Below are 16,594 nucleotides of genomic sequence, written 5' to 3'. Positions count from 1 at the left end.
GGTGAAAAAAAAAAGCCAGAAAGCGCCAAGGGTCTTTATCTTTAAAACGGGAATTTTAAGGATAGACATCCGTGTTAGACAAAACGCTGGATTTTGGCGCCCCGCCTCTTTACGTTACCACACTCGAGTGGTTAGCATAGGTAGCAGAATATCATTTTTTTAATGGTAATCTTGGCAGCATCGGATCATACTTAGGGGCTGAGCATCCGGGTCGCCGAACAGCATCACGCTTCTCCCGTCCACCTTGCAAATCTGCACGCGCCAAATCCCAGCCAAGCCTCGGAAACGAGCCCGCAGCGGTTGCTATGGCGACGCCCAGGGGCTCGCATAGCATTCTGGGAATTGTAGTTCGCGGGCGCGGAAAAGGGCCGAGCGGGCGGGCCAGTTCCGGAAGGCGCCCTTGAGATCGCACAATCACGCCGACCCTTTCCGACTTAACCGCGGAGTCCAAACCCAGTCGTAAGTGCTTCTTCCATGTGACCCCGAAAGGACGCTTGAAGACCGGACCCGGGAGAGCCGGGAGACGCGGAGGGCGGAGACAGCGACAAGTACCGCGAGAGCAGGGAGAGGTGAGACTCCCGCCGGCCTGGCGTGAGAGCCCCGCCTCCTTGCGTCATTTCCGTAAACAAAGGACGCTGTGGCTGCGCTGGGGGCTGAGCTGCGACCCTGGCTCTAGATGCATCCGGAGAGTCTGCAGCCGCGGCTGCTGCGGCTTCAGAAGTTCGGGGGCGTGTGCAAGTGAAGGGAGAGGACCTCCATCCCCTTCTGCCACAGGTATGAGGTGGGAGCCTGGGAAGCCCGCCGTCGATCTCTCCAGACGCTGCCCCCCACCCTCTCCGGCTGCTGCTAAGCTTCCCCGCGGCGAAGGGTCCAGGTGTCCGACAGGTTGGGGAGGGAGAATTCCTGAGACTGGACGGAGTCCGCCAGGAGGCGGATGGGTTTCTCACGGACCCCGATTGCTTTACTAACCAGGCCTCAAAAAAAAATGTTACTTGGTCTTGGTGTCACAAGTTATTTGCTGTTTGCTGTTTGCTACAAATTGTCTGTTATTGGAGCTTCGCAATAGATTTGTACGTTCCCGTTACCATCCCCAATTCAGTGAATTTTCCTGCAGGGCTTTGATGAAGCCACCTATGGTTTATTTGCATCGCTTTGCTTCCGGGACTTTTTCTCTCTTTCTTGTATCACCAAATATGTCTCAGCAATATCAAATGCGAAGACCAGTCTGTTTGTATCATCAGTGACACTAGTACTTGGTGCTCTGGAGAACTGATTGACCACCACCTCCCTCCCCCCATCGTCTCTATTAGGTTATTTTTTAAAGATTCTTTTGTGTTGTATGCTGAAAGAATCCCAAATATCTAATAAAACCTGTGAATAAATTGCTTCCTAAAGGAAAAAATTAACTTCGAGCAGATTTATTCTTGGAATCTGGGATTAGGGATTGGGTATTAGAGCCTTTCTAAAACCAGAGCTTTGGAGGTATTACAGCTCCAGCTAATATTGTCTACAGTCAGGCAGAGCCTACTGTGCAGAGTTTCAATTCCAGTGCTATGGCACTCATTTCAGGCAATGGAAAATAAATTTTAATGTTTAATTTTAATAAAAGTAAAGTAAAGGCCCTCTCGTTGATCATCGATTTGCTCGAGCGGGCCCAGTAACGTCTCCATTGGAGACTTTGTTGTTACTGTGTTTGGCATATCGAATACATCATGGGGAGCTTGCCAGGCTCTGTCGTGCGGGCGAGATACTCTCGGTAGCTTGCCGGGCTCTCCGAGAGGGGTGGAGGAATCGAACTCGGGTTGGCCATGTTGGCTGCGTGCAAGGCAAACGCCCTACTGCTGTGCTATCGCTCCAGCCCTAATTTTAATGTTTTTATTAAAATTCTTAAGTAAATGCTTTAGGAGTGACGTAAGTAATTTGAGTCTTTTGAATAGCTATAGATGATTAAATTCATTATAATCAAAATTCACAATCTGATGAGGCTACCTAGCCAGATAAATATTTCATGGTATATAAACAGTATAATTGAGAATTTAAGGGGCCAAAGTACAGTGATTAGGGCATTTGCCTACCTCGCGGACAATTTGGGAATAGTTCTCTGCATCCCATATGACCCTTCATGCCTACCAGAAGTGCCATGAACACAGAGCCAGGAGTGGGCCCTGAGCATTACTGGGTGTGGCCTAACCTTCCCCCCAATATTTTTAGGGGCCACACCCAGCAACTCTCAATGGTTACTCTTTGTACGCACTTGGGAATTACTCCTAATGGTATTCAGGGGACCATATGGGATGCCAGAGATTGAAGGCTGGCTGGCCACATGCAAAGCAAATACCCTACCTACTGTACTATCTCTTTGGCTCCTTTCCCCTCAAAAGATTTTAATACTCTATGTAAATAAAAGAAATGTAGATGCATATATTTGTTTGTTTGTGGGGGATGGGGGTGGGCATACACCTGCTGTGTTCAAGGCATACTGGATTCAGCCTAGGTGGACTGCATGTCAGGTAAGCCACTGTACTATTTCCCTGGCACCTGGAAAGAGATTTTTAGAAGGGTAATTGGTAAGAAAAGAAAGTAATTATTAAAATAAGGAGGAAATATTGGATAGAGAAAAATGTAATAAATATCTTTTGTGGTAGATACATCGGATAGAGAAAATGTAATGCATATTTTCTGTGGTGTAACCTCATAGTTTATCTTTTCTGTTTCGTTTTGTGCCACACCCGGTAATGCTCAGGGTTATTCCTGGTACTGGGTCTCCTGTTATTCCTGGCTCTATGTTCAGGAATTTCTCCTGGCGAACTCAGGGCACCATTTGGGATTATAGGGATTGAACCTGGGTGGGCCAAGTGCTATGCACTTTTGCCTCTGAACTATCACTCCAGTCCCCATGGTGAATCTTTTTGATAGTGGTAAAATAAGCATATTAATGATAAATTTTATTCCTTGAAATCAAGAAAGAAGAATTAAATTAGTTATGAAACAAGTCTAATTTTTTATTAATTCATCATGGGACTAGGCCCAGTAATATCCTTTAATAAAAACTAAATTTTAGGTGGAGAGATAGTGCTGGAGTGAGGTGCTTGCCTTGCATGTAGCTGAACCGGGTTTGAATTCCCAGAACCACATATGATCCTTTGAGCATTTCCAGGTGGTACTTCTGAGCAGAAGCGGTAACACAGTGCATAGGGCATTTGCCTTGCACGCGACCCACCCAGGTTCGATTCCTCCATCCCTCTCGGAAACCTGGCAAGCTACCGAGAGTATCCTGCGTGCACGGCAGAGCCTGGCAAGCTCCCATTGGCTTATTGGATATGCCAAAAACAGTAACAGCAAATCTCACTTTGTGTTCCTGGAGTGAGCAGATGCCATTTGGGCTACACTAGCACGTGACAGGGATGAATGGAGACGTTACTGGTGCTTGCTCGAGCAAATCAGTGAACAATGGTACGATAGTGCTACGTTTGAGCAGAGCCAGAAATAACCTTTCCAGATGCATCCCCAAAACCAAAAATAGAGAAAGAAAAGAAACAGTTTTTGTTAGGTAGTTTGGGTCACTAATTAAAATGCAGATATTCGTGTCACTTGCATAACTCTTTGAATCTAATTGGTTGGTTCTTCTAAGAAAGTGTTTTTTTGTTTGTTTGTTTGTGTGTTTGGGGAAGGGGAACTTCCGGCAGTACTAAGGGTTTACTCTGTGGTCAGTCATTACACCTGTTGGGCTTGACGGACCAAATGTGATGCTGGGGATTGAACCTGGATTGACTGTGTGCAAGACAACCACTCTACCTGCTATTCTATCTCTAAAATATGTTTTAGAAGGGAGACATAAAGGCCACTTAAAATTTCATTGAAGCTGGGAATATGCCATGATTGATTTGTTGACTGCTTGTATGTAGAATGCTTATTAAGGGCAGGAAGTTTGTCTCATTCAGTATCTTATCACCAATGTTCAAAAATAGTGTCTGACATGTAGAGAAGAGTAAAAAGGCCAGAGAGATAGCACAGCGGGTGGGCATTTACTTTACACAGCAATCTGGATTCGATCCCTGATATCCCAGATGGTCCCCTGAACACCACCAGCAGTGATTACCGTGTGTAGAACCAGGAGTAATCTGAGCGTCAGGGGTGTGGCCCCAAACCCCCCCCCCCCCCACCACCACCACCAAAAAAAAAAAAAGTTAAATATTTGTGGAAAGAGTGAATAAGTAAAATGATGAAAGCAAATTTTATTGAAAATGCAGTTTTGCTTAATGCTTCTATGTATACAGTCTGGTAGAATCTACTTAAAGGACTGTCATTCTTTCTCTAATGACCTCTGAAATTCTTGATCCTTTTCCACCAGTGAATTGGGAACTTTGAATTATTATTTTATACATTCAGTTCTAGCATTTATGAGTGATTCTCTGTGTTCCCTTAGGGCCCCCGAAACTGGCCTTGGCACAGTAAAGAACTGAAACCAATGGAGGAGCGGAGAGTGAAGAGGAGAAGTCCTAAGTCATTCAGTGCCCACTCGACTCAGGGGGTCAATGCCAAAAAAAATGCCATTCCAGTGAGTAAAAGCACTGGATTTTCAAATCCTGCTTCCCAGTCAACGTCGCAGCGGCCAAAGTTAAAAAGGTAATTCCACGCTATAACCTTAACGTAATGAGAGACTACATACCACGAGTACTGAAGGAGCTAGCTCTTTTAATTACTTATTTGTGTTTTCCATATGCAGTGGTGCTGAGGGCTCACTCCTGGCTCTGTGCTCAGGAATCACTCCAGGGACCTATATGTGGTGCCAGGGATCTAACTTGGGTTGGCTGCATACAAGACAAGTGCCGTACCCACTGAACGATGGCCCTGGTCCCTTTCTGTAAATTTTTAGAGCAGTACATCCGTATGTTAGATCAAGTGAACTGTAATTTTCAGTCTTGTAATTTGGGGACGGGGAGGCAAGTACCTGGGCCATATACCCAGCAGTGCTCGAAGAACCATGTTTTTCCGGGGATTGAACCGGGGCCAGCTGCATACAAGGCAAGCACCTTAACTCCTGTACTATCTCTCCGGCCCTAATTTATAATTGTGTGTATGTGTTTGTGGTGTGGCCAAACCCAGGGCCTCACGCATGCAAGCCATGCAGTGTACCACTGAGTCACATTCCCAGCATTCTACCTTCTACATTTATTTTCCCTGCCTGCTTCAAGAAGGAAGACTTTCTCAGGGCTGGGTTTATTATTGGTGATTAGTGCGTGTCAGGCAGTTGGACTTTCACATAATTATTTCACTGATTTAAAAAAAAATTGTTGGATTTTTTAACATAAAGTGAGATAGGGTGATATGATTAGAAATAATGAGGTATGATTAGGAATTTCTTTTTGTTTTTGGTGCTTTTTTGGGGGACGGGTATCCAGATCTGGTGGGGCTCAGGACATATTTGCACAGGAATTAGTCTTGAAGGACTCAGGGGACCCTGTGGGGTGCCAGGAATTGAACTTGGTTGACCGTGTGCAAGAAAAGTACCCTCCCTGCTGCACTGTCCTTCCTGCCTCCATCTGAGAATATTTTTAAGAAGCAGGAGCTGGAGCCCGGGTGGGTGGGAGCATCAGCTTTTCCAGTGTAAGGTCAAGAGTTTAGTTCCCAGTGTCATCACGTGCACCAGGTGTGAGCCTGGCAGCTTTGCTGTGTGAGCCTGGTGACTGCTGTCAGCGACACGTGGCTCTGCAAGGGTGAATTTTGTATACTGTGGGGACAGAATGGGATAACGGACAACACATGGGACAGGGGATAGGAAGTTCATTAGGGAAGCTATTGAGGGAGTTTGCTTAAGTGATCAGCTGGTGACAGTGGAACCGATAATTAGAGAGTTTTTTTTTTTTTAATTTTTAAGGTTTTTTTATTAATTAATTATTTTTGCTTTTTGGGTCACACCTGGAGATGCACAGGGGTTACTCCTAGCTCTGCACTCAGGAATTACTCCTGGCAGTGCTCGGGACTATATGGGATACTGGGAATCGAACCCGAGTCGGCCGTGTGCAAGGCAAACGCCCTACCCGCTGTGCTATTGCTCCAGCCCCGAGAACTAGAGAGTTTGGTGCACACACTGTCGCCAGGATTCCATGACTATCTGGGGTGGACTTGGGAAGCTGGAGGAGCCAAACTGGATTCATAGCCCAGATGTTTTACTTTTAATCATGTGATGTTTATGATCCTCTTCTGTTCTTAGACTGGACACTCCAATGCAGCGAGTGATGAGTCTTGTCTCAGTAAGACCCAGTATCTGGTCCAGAGTAGGTGCTCCATTAATACTTGCTGAAGGACTGATGTTTCAGAAACAGACTGGCTGAGATTTCTAAGGAAGGGACCAGGGAGAAGGCTCAAAGGGCTGGAGTGCATGCTCTGCACGCAGGGGCCTGGAATTTGGCACCGGACCGTAATGGTTCCCTGAGCGTTGAGTCAGAAGTGACCCCTGAGCACCAGGCTGGACACAACCCCAAAACAGCAAACCAAAATGATTAGGGTCGGGGCTGGAGTGATAATACAATGGGTAGGTATTTGATCTTGCATCTGGCCAACTAGGGTTCGATCCCTGGCATCCCGTATGGTCCCCTGCGCACCACCAGGAGTAATTCCTGAGTGCAGAGCCAGGAATAACCCCTGAGCATCACCAAGTGTGACCCAAAAATCCAAAAAGAAAATGTTTAGGATAGGGGCTAGAGCGATAGCATAGCAGGTAGGGCGTTTGCCTTGCACGCGGCCAACCAGAGTTCGATTCCCAGGATCCCGTATGATCCCCTGAGCACTGCCAGGAGTAACCCTTGTGCATTGCCAGGTGTAACCCAAATATCCAAAAAGAAAATGTTTAGGATAGGGGCTGGAGCGATAGCACAGCATGTAGGGTGTTTGCCTTGCACGCGGCCAACCAGGGTTCCATTCCCAGCATCCCGTATGGTCCCCTGAGCACTGCCAGGAGTAACCCCTGTGCATTGCCAGGTGTGACCCAAAAGAAGCAAAAACAAAGAAATGTTTAGGATAAGAAGATTTTATAGTTTTCAGAGAAATGAAATATAAAACACTGTATTAGTAAAAAGGACTAATTAGCTTTTCAGTGATCATTTTTTTAATTAAAACGATATTTTGACTATGTACATAGGGTGCTTTATTCTCCACAGATTGGTACATGCTGCAGTGGGTTGGGCTTGGGCCAGTGTCCCCATATGTACAGAACAAAATAAAGTGGGTGTCAATGAAGTCTGATTTTGCCTTCATGCGGCAGGGGGCCAAGGAGGATCAGAGAAAGACGTGATAACCAGAAATGTGTTCAGACCCATGCCTGATTTTTAAATGCTTAAAAAAGCATTTAAAATTTTTTTTTTTTTGCAGTTCAAAGACTTAGCGTGTCACTTAAGTATATTCATCAAACCTCAGTGGTTAGATTCAAAATATTTGTTTGAAATTTTCACAATATTGTTTTTGCTTACGGGTGTTTCATTTAGTGATGATTTTATTCTCATTTTTATATTTGTATGTGAAATTCTGTTGACTTCACCTACTTGGATGATTCTAGAACATCCTGGAAAAAAAAATCTAGTGACTTCTTTGTAAGCATATGTTTCAGTTTTTAATTGCATCCTCATTGCAGAGTGATGAAAGAAAAGACCAAACCTCAGGGAGGAGAAGGGAAGGGTGCCCAGGCCACGCCTATTCAGCACTCCTTCCTCACTGACGTCTCGGACGTCCAGGAGATGGAGAGGGGCCTTCTCAGCCTCCTGAATGACTTCCATTCTGGGAAACTGCAAGCGTTCGGTAAGCAGGAGCCCTTTCTCTTTACTGGTTTCCTTCCCAAGAAGTAACCTACTCTGCACCCAGGAACCACTCCTGGTGGGCTCAGAGGAACATATGGGATGCCAAGGATTGAACCCTGGCCGGCTGCATGGAAGGCAAACACTCCACCTCCAGTACCATCACTCCAGCCCCTGTTTGGCGGTTCCTTCCTTCCTTCCTTCCTTCCTTCCTTCCTTCCTTCCTTCCTTCCTTCCTTCCTTCCTTCCTTCCTTCCTTCCTTCCTCCTTCCCTCCCTCCCCTCCCCTCCCCTCCCCTCCCCTCCCCTCCCCTCCCCTCCCCTCCCCTCCCCTCCCCTCCCCTCCTCTTCTCTTCTCTTCTCTTCTCTTCTCTTCTCTTCTCTTCTCTTCTCTTCTCTTCTCTTCTCTTCTCTTCTCTTCTCGCTCAGGGCTTCTGGCTGTGTGTTCAGGGGTCACTCCTGGTGGAGTCAGTGAACGGTATATTGTGCTGGAAACTTGAATTGGGATTCATTTCCCGGACTATCTCTCTGGCCCCGTCTTAAATAGTTTCATTTGTATTTCATCAATGAAGTATACATCCCTGGTTGGCAAAATGACCCCTGATTAAAGTTGTTTTAAGACTAAATTTCACACAACTATTATGGGTACTCCACTGAAAGGACAGTTTTTAAATTAGATATGAAGAAAGACCTTCCCTATTAATGTGTTTGGTGTCTGCAGTCGTTGTTGCTTTCCTTGTTAGAAACTTGACTTGTAAGTACACAAAGAAAGCATAGAACCATAAATAATGTCATGATGGTACTGAGAGACCACTTCACTCGGTGCTGGGTACCAAACCTCGGACTCTCGCATGTAAAACATATACTCTACTCCTTTGAGGCATCTCCTGGCCCCTTAAACAAAATGTGATTTGTAAAAGAAGGAGAACGTTCCTTTTTGAGTTTGAATGCCTAGAGTTTAAAAGTTTCTCCTCAAGACAGTGCATTCGCTCTACCCTACGGTGTAGTAATGTTTTTGAATGTTCCTCCAGGAAATGAATGTTCCATTGAGCAGATGGAACATGTTCGGGGAATGCAGGAGAAATTAGCTCGCTTGAATTTGGAGCTCTATGGGGAGTTAGAGGAGCTTCCCGAGGATAAGAGAAAAGCCGCCAGTGACGCCAATCTGGACAGACTTCTGTCTGATGTGAGTACATTCGTTTTTTCAACTTTTAATTTTACTTTTAATTTTTTGTTGTTTTTTTAAAAATTAACTTTTTAAATTAAATCACCTTGAGATACACAGTTGGGCTGGAGCGATAGCACAGCGGTTGGGCGTTTGCCTTGCGTGCAGCCGGCCTGGCCGAGCCGGGTTCGATTCCTCCGCCCCTCTAGGAGAGCCCTGCAAGCTACCGAGAGTATCTCGCCGGCACAACAAAGCCTGGCAAGCTCCCCATGAGGTGTTCAATATGCCAAACACAATAACAACAAGTCTCACGACGGAGATGTTACTGGGCCCGCTTGAGCAAATCGATGAACACTGGGAGGACTGTGACTGTGACTGTGAGATACACAGTTACAAAGTTGTTCGTTGTTGGGTTTCAGTCATAGAGTGTTCCAGCACCATCCCATTACCAGTGTACATTTCCCACCTCCAGTGTCCCCAGTTACCCTCCTGCCTCCACTTTTTTACTTTTTTTAACTGAGATTTTTATTGAGATAAGATTTAACGTTTTAACTATCGCAAAGTTCAACTTGATGGGTTTTAATGTGTTCACTAGGTCATATGGACATCCATTACCTAATTCCAGAACACTCTCTGTACTCCAAAAAGAAACATCCCTGGGGGTGCAGGGATGTGGATTGATGGGATCGCACTTACCTTGCATGTGGGAGGCCCTGGGTTTGATCCCTGACACCACCACACGGTCCCCAAGCATCCCTGGAGTGACTCCCCAGCATGAAGCCAAGATACCACTCAGAATAGTCACAAAATAAAAACAGCAGTGACAACAAAAAGTAGCTCTGTACCTCTCAGTGCTTTCCTCTCTCCATCCCTAACAACCACTAATCTATTTTCTGTCTCAGTGATTTGCCTATTCTGGATATTCCATCTAAGTGGAATCATAAAGTATGTGTCTTTTGATGATGTCATTTCTTTTGTTTTTGGTGGGGAGGGGGTGTTGGGTCACACCTGGTGGTGCTCTGAGAACTATACAGAGAAGTATTAATTTTGCCTTGTAATAATAATAATCTTATAATAATAATCATTATAATAATGTATACTAATATACATTATTATATGTAGTATATAATAATGTATAATGATTATACATTGTATAATCATGTATAATGTATAATAATATACATTATTATTGTTGTTTTTTTTTTTCTGAGCCATATCTGGTGGTGCTGAGGGGCTCCTTCTGGCTTGTCCTTGGGGTCCCTCTTGGTGGTGCTGGAGGACCATTTAGTTCTGGAGCTAGAAAGTCGCCTTCCACATGCATACCTTTCCTTATCCTTTGAGACTCTCTCTCTAGCCTGCCAACAATAATTATAGAAATTGGGTCAGTTTCAGATTCTGTATCACCTGTGGCAAAAAAATAATTTTGTTTCTGTTGCTTCTAGGGTTAGGGTTAGGGTTGCTTCTAGGTAAACATGAGTGAAATTGGCTTTGGGGGGGTGGGGGGTCTGCACCCACCAGTGCTCAGGCTTCCTCCTGGCTCTGCACTCAGGGATCGCTCGTAGTGGGGCTTAGGGGGCCATATGGAGTACAGGCGATCCAACCCAGGTTGACCATGCATAAGTCAAGTACCCTACCCTCTGTTGTCTTTGTATGCCCCTGTATGCCTATACTTTAAAAAAGATGTTGTCTTAGTATGCCCCGGTATGCCTGTACTTTAAAGAAGAGCAAGCCTCTATTTTAAATTTTTGTGTCATGTCTTTTTTTTTTTTTAATTTTTATTAGTGAGACACCATGAGGTACAGTTGTAGACTTACAAATTTTTGTGCTTGGGTTTCAGTTATACAATGATCAAATACCCATCCTTCCACCAGTGCCCATTTCCCACCACCACGAATTCCAGTATCCCTCCCACCCCCCATCCCCCCAACCCCCCGAGCCCACCCTGCCTCTGTGGCAGGGCATTCCCTTTTGTTCTCTCTTTCCTGTTGGGTGTTGTGGTTTGCATTGTGGTTCTTGGGGATTGAACCCAGGGCCTCACACATACAAGATGAGCTTTCGATTGCCGAGCCACATTCCCTGGCCCTTACTTTTTTTTTTTAATCTTAAATAATATGCTCAGTCTTGCTAGTATTTCCTCTTAGAAGTTCCTTTAAAGAAACAGAAGCATCATTTACCCTGTGTTTAGAAGACTGACTGTGACCTGGTGATAAGAACACCATCCCTGAAACCAGAATGTCTTCATTTTTAAAACAGGGCCCACCTTAGGGTTATAATTCTGTAACCCTGGGCACTTGTGTTAACATTTCTATAACTCAAATTTTCCTATTGTAAAATAGGTGTGATTAATTTTGTCTTATATTGAGAGTCATATTAAAAAATAAAAAAACAGTGAAATCTGTTTTTTTCTAATCTGAGGCACCATAAGTTACAAAGCTATTAATGACAGTTTCATGCGTGCAGAGTTCCAGCACCCACCCTCCACCTGAGTATCTCCTTCCTTCCATTCTTGTCCCAATGTCTCCCCCAACCCCACCCCTGCTTTTTAATTTTTGTTTTTGACTTACCTTTGGCTGTGCTCAGGGCTTATTCCTGGGTCTGTGCTCAGGAACACTCATGGTGTACTCCAGGGAAACCATATGGGATGTGGGAATCGAACCGAGGTCGGCTGCTTGCAAGACAAGTGCTTTACCCACTGTACTGGCTATTTGACCCCCTCCCCCCTTATTTCTGGTGATTCGTGCCAGGGATCAACCTGGGGGCTTTTTACACGTGAGGCATCAGTTCTGCATTGACGTACATCCCTGGCCCCAGGTGAAATCTTTGTAGTTCATAAAGGTTTTAAAGATTTTGATTATTTGTATCACTTATATGTGGTATTTAGAATAATTGGATGAGGAAATGCAATGATTTAAAGCGGGTGGGGAGTTGTGAGGCCTAGATCACCCTCCGCCCCAGAGTAGAGGGAGGAGAAGGAAAGAAATAGAGTGAAGAGGAAGAGGAAGAGAGATAGATGAAATGCTACGGGTGCAGGGGTCAAGGAGACCCAGGTACATCGGTTGTATAAGGAATGGTAGAGCTGAATATCCAAACCACAGAGGCGACAACACTGAACTCACAGGACCCAAACTTAATAACCAGATTTAAAAGGTGCTTGTTAAGGGCTGGGGTGAGGTGTGAGTTGGTGGGTAGGGGAGGGGAGGGAACCTGGGAACACTGGTGGAGGGAAGTTGGCACTCTTGGAAGGATGAATATTTTGTGACTATATCACAAAATATAACTCTGTGATTCACAGTACTTTAATAAAATACAGTTTTGAATAAAAAAAAAGATTTTGATCATTCGAATGGCAATTTTTTTTCTATTGGGAACTATTATTACAGTTGATTATATTTATATGATTTTTCCCAACCTGAAAGTTTTGGAAAGTTTTTTCTTTAGTATTCGCTTTTGTTTATTTATGAAAAGAAAGCATACTGAAAATAAGGAGTGATCTCTTTATGCTGTTTGTCTTATAAAAATTTAATTTGTTTTTATGTGTTACAGCTAGAAGAATTGAACTCTTCCATGTATCCTTTGTCTAATATTAATGATTTACAAGTTATAATTTCTTTTTCTCCCTTTTTAATTGAGATATCATGATCTACAGAGTTAGAGAGTTTTATGCATCCAACTTTCCAACACCACACCTACCAGCAGAGTGAAATTATAATTTCTTTCTTTTAAAAAAATTTTTTTGGATTTGGATCCCACCTGGCGATGCTCAGCAGTTACTCCTGGCTCTGCCCACAGGAATCTCTCCTGGCAGTACTCAGGGGACCATATGGGATGCCAGGGATTGAACCTGGGTTGACTGTGCAAGACAAATGACCTACCCACTGCACTGTTGTTCTAGCTCCTGAAATTATGATTTCTAATGCATATTCTCAGTAAAGTAAGCAAAGATACATCCTGTTGTTTTCTGGAGAAAACCCTTTGGTTCCAGATGGAATTTTTTAGTTGGTTTTTTTTTTGTTTGTTTCTGATTTGTTTTGTTTCGCTTTGTTTTGTATTTTTAGATTTTTTTAAATTATAAAATGTAGGAGATTTAGAATTAGGCTAATTTTCATAAAAATTATTTTGACTCTTTGAGGTTAAGAAGGCAGTTGGATATGCAGATATACTACACATAAACTAGTACTAGTTGTTATAGGATTCTCTTAAGGGATTCTCGTGTCACATGTAAAATATTCAAGTTTTAGCTTTCAAATTCTTAAGTGATTTTAACATAGTAATAGGAATAATATGAGATATATAACAGTAAGAAATTATCTTGCCTTCCCCCGAGTACCATCATGAGTGATCCCTGAGGCAAAACACTGTCTCCCCCATAAATAAAAAAATTTCTTAAAAGATCCTGCCTAACTTGAGGGGTAAGCCCCATCTTAAAACCAAGTAATGAGATACTAGAAAGAATCTGGGGGTTGGGGGAAATCTACTAATAGGGATTGGAGAACGAGAGCTCACATGGTTAGTGCTCATGCTTTGCATGTAAAAAAAACCTGGATTCAGTCCCCTGGTCACCCTTGAGCACTGCCAGGGGTGACCTTCCAGTCAAACACTGGGAGCAGTCTCTCAACACTGTCAGGTCGGAACAAATCCCCTCTCCCGTCAAAATATTAACTGATCAAATATGTTTTCATAAATAAATTTCACTCCAGCCAATTTCTGCATATGCCTCTACTCTGCTCCTTACCATAATGACTGTTCTTGTGTTTAAGTAATTTTGAACTCTGCTATCCTGAATATAGTCTTGATTCATCCATTATTTCAGGTTTTCAAATTCTCCTATTTGACATGATATCATTTTAAAATGGGCTGGAGCGATAGCACAGCAGGTAGGGCGTTTGCCTTGCACACGGCAGATCCGGGTTCGATTCCTCCGCCCCTCTCAGAGAGCCCAGCAAGCTATCGAGAGTATTCCGCCCGCTCGGTAAAGCCTGGCAAGCTACCCGTGACTTATTTATATGCCAGAAACAGTAACTATAAGTCTCATAATGGAGACATTACTGGTGCCCTCTCAAGCAAATCCATGTACAACGGGAGGACAGTGCTACATCATTTTATTTATTTATTTATTTATTTATTTACATCATTTTAAAATTGTCTCAGCACATCCAGATTTCTATTTTGGGGGATGTCACACCTGGCGATGCTCAGAGGTTACTCCTGGCTCTATGCTCAGGAACCTCTCCTCACAAGTTCAGGGGACCCTAGGGAATGGTTGGGGGTCGAACCTGGGTTGACTGCATGCAAGGCAAATGCCCTACCCACTGCACTGTCTCTCCAGCCCCTCATCCAAGCTTCTTAATAGTATAAAAACAAGAGTAGTAACTGACATCTCAACTCTCTTCACTCCTGAGTGTAATGTCCGGAATTTAAAAAGAGCTTCTCATCAGAGCATGGAAATCTTCTTAACTGATGAACTCAGACAGAAACTCCATTTGGCCGATGCCCAAGACGTTCCGAACACTTCTGCCAGCTGAAATGAAGCGCAGTTGCTTCCTTGGGGTCTGAGGAGAACAGGCGTTCTTTATTTTTCCAGCTGAATCCAGTAGCAGAATCATCCTCCGCAACAAGGAATTAAAATGATTAGTGCCATGATTTGATTTTTTTTTTCCCGTGTTCTGCTGTGAGTCCATTTGACTTGCTTATAGTTCACCATCGCTGGGGACAGGCGCTGCTGAAGGAAATGTGATTCCAGGCTGGCTGCTCTGCTGCTTCTTGTTGCCTTATGGGTTATACTTGAAATGTCTTGTGCTAAATGTTGTGGATAGGGCTGGCGGATTTAGCCTTCCTGGGCTCACCAAACGTGCTCGAGTGTCGTTCCTAAGTTGATGACGCGTGGGCTTCCTGTGGCAGCCTGCCTGCAGTTTACATTAGACAATCAGTACACATGCCGGGGTGTGTGCCAATGGCCAGTGACTACGAAATGAGCTATTAAGTATTTGTGAAATTTGCTATTTTTTAATAAAGTGATTGTTTTCAATTAGTCTCTGTTGCCTGTTTTGAAGAAACGTGTAAGCAGTCTGGGAACATAAGGGTTCAAAGTAAGCACTGTTTATAAGATTTGAGTTATAACACTCGATTGCAAATTTTGGGCTTAGGCGTATTTAAATGTATAATGAAATGATTATGAGCTTTTAAATTAATTAATTTATTTATTTTGCTTTTTTGGGTCACACCTGGCAATGCTCAGGGGTTACTCTTGGCTCTGCACTCTGGAATTACTCCTGGCGGTGCTCAGGGGACCATATGGGATGCTGGGAATCGATCCTGGGTCGGCCGCGTGCAAGGCAAACGCCCTACCCACTGTACTATCGCCCCAGCCCCACGATTATGAGCTTTAACATTAAACTTTGACTTGAATCCCTATTCTTTCACTCTTAGCTCTATTCATTTACTCGTTTTCTCTAGCTTAATGTTTGTTTCAAATAAAAAAAAATGAAGTTAACCACCAATCACAATGGTGGTTATGAAGAAGTAGAAAAATCCATGAAAAATACTCAGCACACATGCTAATATATGTAATGACTAGAAAAAATTAGTTTCATTGCTGCTTTTCAAAGTTTTACTGAAATAATTCATATATCACAAAATTTAATTTTATTATGTACTTTGTAATTTTTTTTAACAGGATCATGTTCTTTACATAAAATCATAATATGCAGGCTTTTATTACTTTTAGCATGTTTGTAGCTGCTTTATCCATATTGTGGCAGTACTTTATTATATTTTAACATTCCATTACGTGTTATTGTATGGATATAACATTTTGTTTGGATTCAGACATTTTTTTTGGAGGGGGAGGGGGCACACCGTGATACTCAGGGATTACTCCTGGCAGGACTTGTAGGGACCTTACAGGGTGCAGGAGATCGACTGCAGGTTGCCGCAAGCAAGGCAAACGCCCTACCCACTGTATTATTGCTCCAGCCAGTGAGAATAACTCTTTTATATAAAGATGCCCACGAGGTGTGGCAGTAGAGCCCTGTGCTCCCCCAACCCTCCCAGTGTCATGCTGAGCGCCAACCGCTGTGGTACCCCTATTCCCCAGTGATGCTGCGTATTCATTGTAGGGCAATACATTATTATTTCCAGACTTAGTACTTCTTTTTTTACAAAATTCAGATCACCTCAACCGTATGGTTTTCTGACCTGCTTTTCATACTGTGAACATCTCTCTCCACAGCCGTATCAACTCGTTTTCATTGGGGAAAGAAAGTAAACAAAGATATTTTGGGGAAAAACAAACTAATTAGGAAAAAAGACGGTTCCCGTCTCGGTGCCTCCTCATCATGCTAAAACTAGCAATAATAAACTATATTATTGTTGACAATAATAAAGTAATAAAATTAAGTATACTTGAGATTTGTAGATTTGAAGATTTTAAAAAAATAATAACGGGAAAAAAAAAACACCTTTTCCTTAGTCTTTTCTGGCTTTGATGTGGACTTCAGGTCCAAGTCGCTTTGCTTCTTGGACTTCCTGCCCTGGATCCCACCCCAGTCTCCACGGGGGATACCCCCAAAGCGGGAACTCCAGCTGGGCGGAGGTGGACGCCAGGGCTGGTGCTCTAGAGCGTGGTCAGCGGCCAGGCCGGA

At 43.7% G+C, this 16,594-nt stretch overlaps 1 protein-coding gene across 1 annotated transcript; it reads left to right on the top strand.

Annotated features, from left to right (window-relative positions):
• Positions 1-615: 615 nt before the first annotated feature.
• Positions 616-14,979, top strand: CCDC28A (coiled-coil domain containing 28A). Its single transcript, XM_056126205.1, has 6 exons — positions 616-774; positions 4,427-4,626; positions 7,631-7,794; positions 8,821-8,975; positions 12,498-12,520; positions 14,422-14,979. Exons 2-6 carry the CDS (start codon positions 4,469-4,471, stop codon positions 14,474-14,476), a joined length of 555 nt encoding a protein of 184 aa, XP_055982180.1. The 5' UTR covers positions 616-774; positions 4,427-4,468; the 3' UTR covers positions 14,477-14,979.
• The last annotated feature ends 1,615 nt before the right edge of the window (positions 14,980-16,594 follow it).

This window comes from Sorex fumeus, unplaced genomic scaffold (assembly GCF_029834395.1).
Source record: "Sorex fumeus unplaced genomic scaffold, SorFum_2.1 ptg000061l, whole genome shotgun sequence".
Taxonomy (NCBI): Eukaryota; Metazoa; Chordata; class Mammalia; order Eulipotyphla; family Soricidae; genus Sorex; species Sorex fumeus.
Note: the sequence above shows the minus strand (reverse complement) of the source record. Positions and strands in the feature narration are given on the sequence as shown.

What these genes read in the sequence shown, in the direction of transcription:
- CCDC28A (XM_056126205.1), top strand. Translation starts at nt 4,469, where the DNA reads ATGGAGGAGCGGAGAGTGAAGAGGAGAAGTCCTAAGTCATTCAGTGCC. An exon ending in CAGCGGCCAAAGTTAAAAAG is followed by an intron (nt 4,627 to 7,630) that starts GTAATTCCACGC and finishes TCCTCATTGCAG; the next exon opens with AGTGATGAAAGAAAAGACCA. An exon ending in GAAGAATTGAACTCTTCCAT is followed by an intron (nt 12,521 to 14,421) that starts GTATCCTTTGTC and finishes TGATGAACTCAG; the next exon opens with ACAGAAACTCCATTTGGCCG.